Below are 13,025 nucleotides of genomic sequence, written 5' to 3'. Positions count from 1 at the left end.
TCAGGGATCTCACATCCTGGGACTCTGAAGCCATTGGTCAGATAGGAGAAGGAGAAAGAACTGGTTGGGCAGGTGCACTCACTGATCCATAAGGGAACGGAGCTGGCAGGACCCGCATCTGGATCTGAGCCCTGAAAAATCTCTGCAACATCCTGTCCACATCTGCCTCTGTCAGACTCCTTAAAAACCTGGATGATGCTGTGAATGCTGATCTGGAATGCTTCCTCGGCATCAGGAACAGTTGTGTAGGTATGCCAGAGATACCAGTTTCAGAACACACTCTGGAGTATGACCTTTGCTTGTTGGATCCAAAGGCTTTGGATCCAAAAAGGAGGTAGAAGGTAATGGGGAAACTCTCATAGAAGCAGAGACCATCGGATCCAAGGAGGATTGCGGATCCAAAGGCAGCCTAAGATCCAAAGAGATTAGTTCTGAAATCTTCTTCATCTTTTCTAATGGCTCCGAAAAGGCCCTCAGGGACTTTTGAAGAGTCCATTTCCTGGAATCAGAGGAAGAAGGCTTGGTTTATTGGGGGGGGGGTTTGAGTCCCAGAAGTCAGTAGTAAACCTTTCAATATTAACTTGTTGTACCTGTCCGACAGGGCCAGAGGGTTAAAAGTGGCACAAATAGAGCATACAGAATTTAAATGTTCCACCACTGGATAATAGACACACTTCTTGTGGGCATCAGAGTTGGGAATCTTATGCCCACAAGAAATGCACTTTTTAAAACCAGAAGGTTTGTCGGACATCTTAGCTAGAAAACGTAATGTGACCCTAGGAAAGAAAGGGTTAGCAAAGCCAGAAAATAAAACAGCGCAAGTTGTTAGCTAGGAAAAAGATAGCATAACCCAAGGGTTCAACATAATCCAGAAAAACTATAAGATAGCTGCTTAAACGTCTGACAAATAGACATGGGCAGAAGTGGCATGCATCTGACATCCTAGCTGCTTGGGAAGCTAAGGTTGTTAGACTGAGCCAGATGTGGCATGATAAGTCATGTATCAAAAGGTTAAACTCTGGAAATAAATATCTTGGAAAGGGTAGCAGAGATGAAGTAAGCAAGCATAAAATAAGTCACTTAGCTGAATAAGACTGGAGTGATGGAGGACCACGTCTGCTGTAGATGGTGGCAAATGAGATCTTAGGAAGCGTGAAGGCACAGGTGTATTGTGGCAGATGGGAGTAGCTTGGGCACTTCAAAAAGCTCTTCTGAATAGAACCTGCCAGCTTGGTCAGCCAGGAGGGTGGGGGGAACAATACAGGATCAGATTAATAACAGTCTTACTTAATGTACTGCTGCATTTCTTTCTTAACCAATGCAGGCATTTTGTCTCTACTGAAAAATTCTTCAAAAACAAATCTTAGATTTATGATCATATCATTCAAAGGATGCTCTTACATTTTTAAGCAATATAGTTAACAATCATTGAAGTTAACCACTTTTTTCCATGACAAAGACAATATAGTTAACAATCTTTGAAGTTAACCACTTTTTTCCATGACAAAGACGATCAATGGACTTACATGCGCCTTGCTTGTTAAAAATGTGCAATATGGCGAATAGTGTATGTCACCATTAAACAATTATGCTACAAGTACCATTAACTAATAAACTGTTAGCTTTCAAATTAAAAGCACCATTCCAGCTCTGTGGTATAAAGGGATAAGGCAATGACTATGACCCAGGTTCGATTTGAAGACCACCTGCTGGAGGGAAAATGAATAACCCAGGAGTATTTTTCTTTTTTAATTAAGCAATCCTTAATCAATCTATACAATACACTTTATGTTACTCAAAAAAAAAAAACTGATGTAATTCCTAAGGCGCGCATGCACGCGTGTGTGTGTGCAACTATAATACTGCTTTCTAGTTAGCAAAGGAAAATAAATACATACATAGGTAAATATAATCCCTTGTGCTATAGATAGCACTATTCATGCCATGCTGCAGTCAGACTCTTTGGGAGGAAATAAATGGGCCATAAGCTGTCAGTCCTGAGAGTGCTAATAGTTTAATACAGTATACAGGGCAGGAGGGTTTGATGGTCAAAAAGTGGAAGGGGAGAATGAGAAAAAACAAGAATACAGTACATTAGGATTTAGTCTGAAAAAAAATCATAATATCAGCTGTACCGTAATTACCACAATACACAGAAAGCAAAGAATTTATATGTACATATTAATATATACATACACACATGGACATTGCAAATATATATCTTTAATATGAAATAAAGGTCAAAGCAGTCTGTCAGTTTCATCAGGTATATCAAAAACTCCGTTCCTCTTGTAGAAGGTGTCTTTTACTATTCTAGACCGGCCGTGTGCTGGTGTCCTCATCTCCTTTACTACATCACCTGCAGAATACAAAATTAAAATGCATCACAAACATAGTTATGAGCACAGTACAAAATGCAAGTCAGCAGTAGTGTTTCCCCAGTTACTTACAATAATTCCAACAATTTCTGAAATAAAAAAAAAAACAAAAATCCAGTATTTTGCTTACAGTGCTGTTTTGTTATCTTACTAATATATTATGCTTGGCACCACATTTTAACTTTTTACAAAGTTCGCTGTTATCCTCACTGCAAAGTTCATATTTGTTAACAAAGAACTTTTACAGAAGTTACAGAATCACACCCCTCTTTTGCAGTATCCAAGTATACAATTTCTTCCCCAAAGGGCTTTTGCTCTAAGTACTTGTCATATCCATTTATAAAACAATCTCCAGAATTAGGCTATTTTGGTTGTTAAAAGTAGGCCTATTGAAACAAAATATAGTGGCAGCAAATAAAAAATCTTACTTTATTAGTTCATCTACTACAGCACCCTTCTTTATGGCTCCTATGTTTGTTTTATTCGTTCCACAAATAAAATTCAGGCATATTTTTTGGTCCCCTCAGACCTCATACCACCAGCCCAGACACTAGTGCTCAATATCCATGTTGGGTTTAGCAGCTATCCTCCTACCCCCCAGACTATTCTGATATTTGCTGGGGCCGATTGTGGATCCCTGGGGCATCCTAGGGACTCGGCAGTCTATTCTTCCTTCTTGGCGGGGGTTTCTTTTTATATATGCTACACGAAAGTTAACCACTTACCATAGTGATAGATCTGTGTTGCCCTATCTTCATCTGATTCAATGTGTGGGTCATCAATCTGATTGGATCCAACCTAAGTGCTTTATTTATTTATTTATTTGACATTTGTTGACTGGGAATGTCTGACTCAGCTTGCACCCTTTTTCAGCAGAGGCCCGGGGAGAAAAGCCCCACAAAGCATTACAAAGTATTGGTATTAGTTATACCCGTGTACTGGATCTGGGAGCTCTGACACCTCCCCTACCCACAATTCTCTCCTCCTAGCTGATTTACCTCAGATCCAGTTTGATGACTATTTCCATAATGTCCCTAATAATTACAAGAGGGAATAAAAAGGAGTCCACAACATTGTCCAGTATGGAATGAGATGTGGAACAGGAAACAGACGGAGTCCTGTCAAAGTCTGATAAAGCCCCAAAGGACATAAATGCAATTTGTAAGGGAAAAGGAGGGAGGGATGTTGAATCAGACGAAACTAGGACAACACAGATCTACCATTATGGTAAGTACATAATTTTCATATCCAATGTCGTCTATTTTCATCTGATTCAACAAGTGAGGCAGATTCCCAAGCTGGGGCCTGGGTGGACTCAAGAAAGTACATTCCTGAGAATGGCAGAGTCAAAGGATGCACAAGCTCTGGACTACACATCCAATTTGTAATGGGATACAAAGGTATGAGCTGTTGACCAAGTTGCTGCTGCACATATGTGACTGATAGGTACTCTTTTTAGAAAAGCTGTCAAAGTTGCCATTGCAAAGCATTACTTTTGATAAATCCATCCATCCACAACCCCTTTTTCCCCATGAGGTCAGGGTGTCACTAACAGTGACAATCATCTACAAGCCATAGCTCACACAGTCGGGTAGCTAGCCCTTGCATGTTGTCCTAATTTTGCCTAGGAAAAGGAGATGAAGAGCTCATCTGATTTTCTAAAGTCTTTTATACGATATAAATAAACTCTCAGTTGCCTATAGGCATCTAAGGCATGGAGGATGTGCTCACCATTAGTAGCAATGTTTGGAAAGAACGTAGGCAAATCAATATGTTGATTTAAGTTTGTCTCTGAAGCCACCTTTGGAAAGAGGGATTTGTTCTCAGTGAAACTGTATTTTTCTGGAAAATAAGGAAGGGTGGCTTGCATTAAAGTGCCTGCAGTTCTGAAACTAGACTTGTTGAAGTCATGGCAATCAGAAAAATAGCCTTCCAAGAGAGAAATTTCAAATCTGCCTGTCTCAATAAGAAAGCTTAAGGAAAGCTTTGGTTATCCTAAGTGATGCAATAGACAAATGATGTCGTATGTGACAATTTGAGACGGCAGCCATATGGATTTTTACACTAGAGAAACTGGAACTTTGCAGAAAATTTTCAGAAAGAAAATCCAACATCACTGGAACAATGGCTGAGAAAGGGTCTAAATTCTTTGAGGATGCCCAAATAGAAAAATCTTTCCCATTTCCTCTTGTAAGTCTTTTTGGTTTCCTTTTGAGAAAAATAAATTATGTGGACTACTGGGGAGAACAGCCTAGCATCTCTGTCCATCGTTAAAATTGGAGAAACCATGTAGTTAGTTTCAGGGACTAAAGATCTCTTACAGACATCCCGGATGGGTGACTTGAGTAGATCTGGCATGGTATCCAGTACCCATGCTGGGTGCAACAGATGAGGCCAAAGGAAGGGGAAACCATACCTGCCAAGGCCAAAAGGGGACAATGAAGATTACCCTGGTTTTGCACCTCATGGCTTTCTGAATGAACTTCATGAGAAGAGGAATAGAGTAGAAGGCATAAAGGAGACTTAGGTGCTATGACTAGACTTGAGCATCTCTAAATGACTGTTCCTGTGGAGGGATTTGGGCAAACCATCTGTATATGTTGCATTTGTTGTTAAGGTAGGAAGCAAAGAGGATGCAGCAAGGTTGACCCAGTGGCTGAAGATCTCTGTTCCCACTGTCTGTTTGAGAGACCACTTATGAGGTAATAGGATACTTTTGCTCAACCTGTCCACTAGTATACTTGAACTCCCAGGAATGTGCATTGCCACTAGAAAGTGGTGTAAAGACATTGCACATTGCCAGACTCAAATGGCTTATTGCTATGAATGTGTTCCACCTTGTTTGTTGCTATATCAAACCACTAACATATTGTACGTGTGAATGGAAATTACACCCTCGAGGAGGAGAGCCTGAAAAACCTCTAACGCTAGGAGGACTGCTCTTATCTCCAAGATATTGATGTGAAGTTTGGTTTTCACTGATGACCACATCCTTTGAACTATCCTCCCTTTGAAATGAAACCCCATTGATCACAGAGGAGAGGCATCAGTGGTGACTGTGGTCCTGGGAACAGCTGGGTCTGCTCTGTACTACTGACAGAGATGAATTCCACAAACTTATGTGGTTCCTGCATATTTGAGTAAGTCAGACTCTGGTGTGAAGACAGTGAAATTTCTATGACCACTGTACTGCCAGTATCTACTGTGGGCCTCTCATGTGGTATTTTGCTAACATGACCAGTTTTAATAGTACAGGCCATCAGCTCTAAAAGATGGAGAATGAGTCTTGCTTCTGGGCAAGGATGCTGCATTACTTGATAAGCTACGACCTTTAATGACTGGACTCTTGCAACTGGGAGTTTCTCTGTTTGTTGGACTGTCTCTATCTGGCATCCTACACATTCTACATTCTGCATGCGAGGCAGTTTGCTCTTCTTGTCGTTGACTGATATTCCCAGTTGGTTTGCAAGAGTGAAAAGGAACGTTTGGTGTTGCAATAGTAGATCCTTGGAGGTAACAGTTAGAAGGCAATCATCTAAATATGGGAAAACTTGGATCCCTGCAGTCATAGGAGAGCTGCTACCACTGCAACAATCTTGGTGAACACCCAGGGGGCTGTGGCGAGACTGAATGGTAGTGGTCTGAATTGGTAGTGATTGGCTCCCAGCTGGAAAAAGAGAAAATGCCTGGAGTGCCTCTGGATCTTAATGTGATAGTAGGCACCCTGGAGATCAACAGAGCACATCCAATCGAGGTAGTATGGATTGCACCATGATCCTCCGGAACTTTTGTCTGTTTGACATATTGATTTAGATTGCTGAGATCCAATACGGGTCTGAGGTCCCGCTGTCTTTCTGTAGCTAAAAAGAACGTGGAATAGACTCTGGATTCTAAGTGGTCAGGGGGGGTCTCCTAATCCTTCGGGGTAGCCAAGACTTGGTCTGGTGAGGAACTTTAACACTTCTGTTGCTGCAGAGTCCAACTGATTGGGTGGTGTATTGGGAATCTTTGATCTTTTATCTGGAATAGACAAAAAGGGTATCGTAAAGTCTCTGGAGATTATCCTTAGCACCCATGATTCAGACATTATGGTTTGCCAGGCTAAAGACTGTAAGGCTATGTGTCCACTGACTGCCACCAATGTGCAGCAGTTGGGCCACTGTTCAGGGATATTGGTAAGGTTTCTTAGTGAATGGGCCATGGAAACCTTGGTTCTGCAGTCTGCTTCTCTCTCTTGGACAGCATCCATTTGAACTGCCTCCATCTCTTTTTCAAGTTGGGCTATCTCCAAGAGTGTCTTGGCGAAAACCCTAGGATGTTCTGAAACATCTTTCTTCCTTCCTCTTTGATTCCTCAGAAAGGATCTTTGAGGAGTAGAAAAATGGATTCCAACAGTAGAAAAGGTCTTAGCATCCTGTTCCCTCCTGGTAAGTGTTTTGTTTGCCTAAGGTCCAAACAGGGTGGAACTATTGCAGGGGGCATTGATAAAAGACAGCTTGAAGCTTTCCGGAAATCACACAATTTGTATCCAGGCAAGACAATGCATGGTAAAACCTGTACCTGTTGCCCTTGATGTGCCATCAGCTGTGTTTAATAGCAGTCACATGGCCACATTTGAGAAATTTGGATGCCCAAATGGAAACTATCCAAAAGAGACTTAGAAGGCTCCTTATTGAAGTACTTTGGAAATGTATCAGGTGTACTAAGTAGTTCAGTGCTCTAAGTGCAAAGGTTTATGATGCATGGGTCCATTTCCCTAGTCTGTCCAACACCCTTGACTCCTTGTTAGGGGGATAGACAGAGGAACTTTCCTCAGATAGTTCCTTCTTTGTGGCTGCTGCTACCACCATGGCATCTACAGTTGAATGTTTTGACCAGCGTCTCATAATCTTTTTGGGCAGCAAAGACTTGGTCTGTTTTTTTTTTAGGAATGGGCTCTACTATATCAGGTACTTTCCAAGCCTTCTAAGTAACAAGATCTAGTAAAGTGTCAGGAGGTGGGACCATGCAGGACAACAATGGATCAGACCCAAAAGCTTCAAGGAACACGGACTCATAAGAAGGAGCTTCCATGGGCTATCCCACCTTCTGCTTTATGAATTCCAGCATGTCCCCAAAGGTGACTTCCTGGAGGGGAGGGGTGTCTTGGGGATCCTTTTCCATCATCTAAATATGTGCCTTCAGTGACTGACTCGGGAGAGGAGTCCATGTGTTTTTGTTTACATGTCTCCTTTGTGGGATGCATCTCAGTGGCTCTGACACAGACATGTCAGAATCAGATGGAGAGTTCAAACGTCTAACTGCCTCAAAGTTAACTTGGTCTATCTATCCCTGTCAACTTGAATGAGAGGAAAGAGGCACATGATCAATTGGAGTCGGGGTGGATCTGAACCTGGTGCATGCATTTGTCTCCTTGGCCTATCCAAGGCCTGTTCCACAGCCTCAAAAGCCAACTCGAGTAATAGAGCCGAAGAGAAGCTACCTCTGCCAGCCGACTCAGTAGGTTTCCAGACTCCAAAACAGGTTGGTTCAGAGGAATCAAGCTGTCTAATGCTGAAGCATCGAGAGAGAAAAAAGGCACCAAAACAGAGTCAACTCAGCTGTCAGGGCTGTGACCCTGGCTCTTTGGCTTCGGGATTTTTCTTGACCTGAAAATATCAGTGCCAAAACAGTAAGGAATGATGTTGAAGGCGAAATGTCCAGGGTTATCGGATCCAATAATGGTTGGGGGAAGGGTTTGGAACCATGTGTTTTGGCTCTGAAAAAGCAGTTGGTATTGGAACTAGATGGGATAGGGTCTAAGGGCCCATTCCCAACCCTCCCCTAGGAGAAGGAGCCAGGAGGAACCCCAGATGAAAAAAGAAGTTCCATCTGAGTAGTTGTACTTCATTTGTCTTCAACTTGTGGGTTATGGCTCTGGTATGGATCTGAGCCGGCAAGTTCACGAGCATCTGCTCCAAGCTCCTCCCCCTACTCATACTACACCACTACCACCTTCCTTCCCTCAAATCGAGTTTGCTGCCCCTAAGAAATAAGAACCTGATCCAACAAATATCAAAATTCAACTTCACAACTAAGCCCCAAAGGGGGTACTCTAGTACCTACAAAGCTAGCAGGTTCAGGGGAAGGAGGGGGGATGGCTGAAGACAAATGAAGTACAACTACTCAGATGGAATGTTATGGTGAGTACATAACTTCTTTATCTGAAGTAGTTGACTTCATTTGGTCTTCAACCTGTGGGACAGAGTCCCCAGCTACTTATACCCAAGGGTGTCCCTCATGGAAGAATATTCTGAAGCACCGTGGAGCCAAAGGATGTCCGGCCTCTAGATACCAAGTCCAATTTATAGTGAGAAATAAAGGTATGAGATATGGACCATATAGCCGCAGAACAGATATCATCCAAGGATACCCTGGACCAGAAGGCCGCAGACATAGCCATGGACCTTGTAGAATGAGCTCTAACCTGCCCCAAAAGGGACAAGCCCATGTCTTTGTACACTTGAGAAATACAGAGAGAAATCCATTTGGCAACAGTCACGTTGGAAATGGGTTTACCCAAAAACAGTTTACAGAAAGATACAAATAACTGGTCGGACTTTCGGAGGGACTTAGTTCTGTGCAAGTAAAAACGTAGTTGTCTATGAACATCCAGTAAATGCAACTTGTATTCACCTTTATTCTTGAAATTTGGCTGCAAGTTGTACCTTTACTGGAGATGAGCTGGCCCCTTGGTGAAAGATAATTGTTAAGAATTCAAGAATGGCCAGGATTGGAGCCTGGAAGGGATCCAAATTTCTTTGAGAAGCCCAGATGGAAAAAGCTTCCATTTACTATGGTAAATCTTCCTGGTGGAGGCTTTAAGAGCTGCCACTAGGATAGACTTAACAGAAGAAGACAAACCAGGAGTCCTGGCAATTAGGGGAACTGCAGCAGCCAAGCCGTGAGCTTCAGACTGACCAGATTCGGGTGAAGACCCTCCGATGGGTGAGATATGAGATCTGGATTGGGATCCAAGATCCAAGGAGGAGCTAGAAGATGAGACCAGAGGAAAGGGAATCACACTTGGTGAGGCCAAAAGGGGGCAATGAGGATGACTTAGCTCCCCAGTCATTGAGCTTTCTGTAAAAATCTCAGAATAAGAGGTAATTGAGGGTAAGCATACAGAAGACCAGGAGGCCAAGCATGGACTACAGCATCTCTGGGGGATTCCCACGGCAGGGGGTTCAGAGCAAAAAACTAGCTGCACTTCACGTTGGAAGGAGATGCGAAGAGATCGCAACAAGGCTGACCCATCACTAGAAAGATCTGTTCTGCTACTGAAGGATTCAGAGATCACTTGTAAGGCCTCAGGATAGAACGACTGAGCCTGTCTGCCAGAACGTTGGACTGTCCTGGAATATGCATTGTTACTAGAAAGCGACTGGTGGAAATCGCCCATTCCTAAACCCTCATGGCTTTGCGACAAAGGGGGTAGGATCTGGTCCCTCCCCTGCTTGTTGATGTATGAGACCACTGACATGTTGTCTGACTGGACTGCAATCCTTCCCACAGGAAGAGAGGCATGAAGGGCTTCCAATGCTAAAAGGACCGCTCTCATCTCTAGAACACTGATATGCAAGTTGGTCTTGGTTGGGGACCATGTGCCTTGGACTGTCTGTCCCAAGCAATGCCCCCCCACTCTAGCTGGGATGCATCAGTGGTCACTGTGGCTTGGGTCGGGGCTGTGAGAAACGGGCGTCCTTCGAAAATATCCGCAGAGTGCATCCACCAGAAAAGGGATGTTCTATAGGCTCTGCTTAACTGTATCAGGTGACTGAGTGGAAGATCCAACAACAACCATTGTACTGCCAGAGTCCACTGTAGAACACACGTGTGCAAACGAGTGCATAGGAGAAGTGTAATTGTGGTGTCCATAGAACCGAGGGCTGGCAATACTGCCTCCGCTGGCGGCCGAAACGAGTGAGCAGTGGTCGAGACATGCAACCTCAGACTTTGGATTCTGTCTGGGGTTAGGAAGACTTTTGCCTGCAAGGTGTCTATCTGTACTCCGATAAACTTTATGACTTGGACAGATTGCAGGCAAGATTTGGCAATGCTGATAATAATACCTAGATGATCTGCTATATATAGAAAATAGTCCCTGGCTTGGCAAGGTAGATGCTTGGTGGAAGCAGCAAGGAGCCAATCTTCCAGGTAAGGGAAGACCTGAATCCCCTGGAGCCTCAGGTGAGCCGCTACTACTGCCATAACCATGCTGAACACCCTGGGGGTTGTGGTGAGACCAAAGGGTAGAGCTCGAAACTAATAATGATTGGCTCCCAGCCAGAAGTGAAGGAACCTCCTGGAGCTCCTGTGTATCTTTATGTGGTAGTAAGCATCCTGAAGGTCTAAACGAGCACATCCAGTCCATCCGTTGCAGGTAAGGCAGGATGGACGGCAACATGACCATCCGGAATTTTCTTTGGCAATGGAAAGGTTCAGGGCTGACAGATCTAGGATGGGCCTGAGGTTCCCCATCTTTGTTGGCACCAAAAAGAACCTGGAATAGATGCCGAATCTGAACTGGTCTCGGGGGATGGGTTCGATGGCTTGTTTCTTTAGCAGCTCAATAACCTCTAGTGCCGCTGCCTCCCTTTGTGCAGGTGGTACATCCGGGAGGTGTTTGGGTGGCACTGGGAGAACCACAAAGGGGATTGTATAGCCTCTGGATATGATTCATAGCAAACAACGATCTGATTACACGGACTCCCATGCCATCAGGTGCAATGACAGGCAACCCCAGACTGCCTCCAGAGCAGAGCAGCTGGGCAACCCCTCAGGGTTGCTGCGCGGTTCTGTCCGAGAATGGTTCTTGAGACCCAAAATTCCTCGGACCCCCTCTGCCCCTAGGGCAGCATCTGTCTTGACCCCCTCTGCCTCTAGGGGAAGACGAATCCTGAGCATCCCAGGAATACTGAAACTTCCAGAACCACATCTTCTTTTGCCCTTGCTGACTCCAGGAAAAGGATCTTTGAGGGTTAGAGAAGCAGATCCCGACAGCAGACAGCGTCTTCCTGTCCTTCTCGCTCTGGACCAATGTGTCACGTACGGTCTTGCCAAACAGGGAAGAACCATTGTAAGGGGCATTTGCAAATGATGCCTTGAAGGGCTGTGAGAAATGACACAATCTAAGCCAGGCGTGGCGCCTCATGGCAACGCCGGACCCAGCAGCCCTAGCTGCTCCCTCGGTAGCATGAGAGAGAAGGTGCATGGACGTATTTGATACAACTGTAAGGGTGGACATTCTTGCGGAAAAGTGTTCTTATCCTCCTGCGAAGTGGACCCAGGGGGCGACTCAGTGAGTTCCTTGACAAGGTTGCGCTGCAGTCGGATAACATGGGCCAAGTAGTTCAGCGTCCTTATAGAGAAGGTTGCTGATGCATACGTACGCTTCCCTAAATGGTCCATCAACCTGGACTATCAGTCGGGGGATGGACCAAGGAACATTCTTGAACCAGTTCCTTCTCGGTGGCCACTGCCACCACCATCGCATCTACAGGGGAACCCTTGTTCTATGCAGGTCTGTCAGAAGGTGAGGCTTAAGATTTTGTCTGGATGTTTTGGGACAGGCTCCACGATGTCTGGTTCCTTCCAAGCTCACGAAGTGATTAAGTCACCAGGGGGTCCACGGGAGGGGACACCCAGGAATTAGATGAGCATGCCGAAGGCCTCCAGGAACACCGACTCATTAGAGGAAGGTTTTGGGGCAGACCAACCTCCACGCTGGTGCAATAGTTCCATGATGTCACCGAAGTGACATCCTTGGGATGTGATCTGGGGGAACCTTCCCCCTTCCTCTAAATCAGTGAGGGACTCTGGGGAGGAGTCTAAGTGCCTCCTCTTGCATGTATACTTGTGGGGAATCTCTCCGGTGGGACTCTCTGGAGAGGGCTCACAAGTGGCCTGATGTTCCTCAAGGGAACCCGTCTGGGACACTTCGGACATGGGCTGTCCCTGAGATAAGATGACGGGAGTCGCACTAGAACCAGGGGGAGTCTGGGCAGAAGCCGAAGAAACTGTCAGGGGTCATGATCCGACAGACAGAACCCTTTCCACTACATCGAACGCCGACGGAGAGTGGACTGCCTGGGACTCCAGCACAGCAGTCGCTCTCCCCAGGTCCAACAAGTGGAGGTGAGCCAGTCCCGAAGGAGGCAGAAGGAATGGCCCAGATCCGGCAAAAGCCGATGGGAAAACCTCCACCCCCTCAGATACGAAGCCCAGGCTATGGCTCCGAGAGGCGCTCGGATCCAAACTAGTTAGATCCAATGAGCTTAAGGCAACTGCCGGTGTCAAGGTAGCAAGTAACATCGGCGTCAACACCCTGACTCTGAAAATCCTCAGATCCATGTACTCCAAAGGAGATGGTCAGATCAGAGAAGGAGAAATTGGTGAAAAGAAGGGAAGCAAGCTACCTCCGCTGGCAGGAGATGGAACTGGAAGGACTCCCATTTGGATCTGCATCCGACTAAACCGTCTCATCTTCTTAACCATGTCTAACTCCGAGAGGCTATGGGTGGAGCACGATGAGGCCACGGACTCTATGCTAGCCGGTCGGTGTGCCGACGCCCTGGAGGAAGACCTTGGCTCCTCTGACTCCAGAGA

At 45.2% G+C, this 13,025-nt stretch overlaps 1 protein-coding gene across 1 annotated transcript in view; it reads right to left on the bottom strand.

Moving 5' to 3' along the window:
• Positions 1–1,995: 1,995 nt before the first annotated feature.
• The window catches only part of LOC122807770 (protein ATP6V1FNB-like), a 313,824-nt gene continuing 302,794 nt past the window's right edge, over positions 1,996–13,025 (bottom strand). The window contains exon 2 of the mRNA XM_044078791.1: positions 1,996–2,359. Within this exon, the coding sequence (XP_043934726.1) occupies positions 2,241–2,359 (119 nt within the window). The 3' untranslated portion in view covers positions 1,996–2,240. The remainder of the gene's footprint in view (positions 2,360–13,025) is intronic.

Source organism: Protopterus annectens, chromosome 7.part1 (genome assembly GCF_019279795.1).
Source record: "Protopterus annectens isolate FY-2018-M chromosome 7.part1, PAN1.0, whole genome shotgun sequence".
Lineage (NCBI taxonomy): Eukaryota > Metazoa > Chordata > Ceratodontiformes > Protopteridae > Protopterus > Protopterus annectens.
Note: the sequence above shows the minus strand (reverse complement) of the source record. Positions and strands in the feature narration are given on the sequence as shown.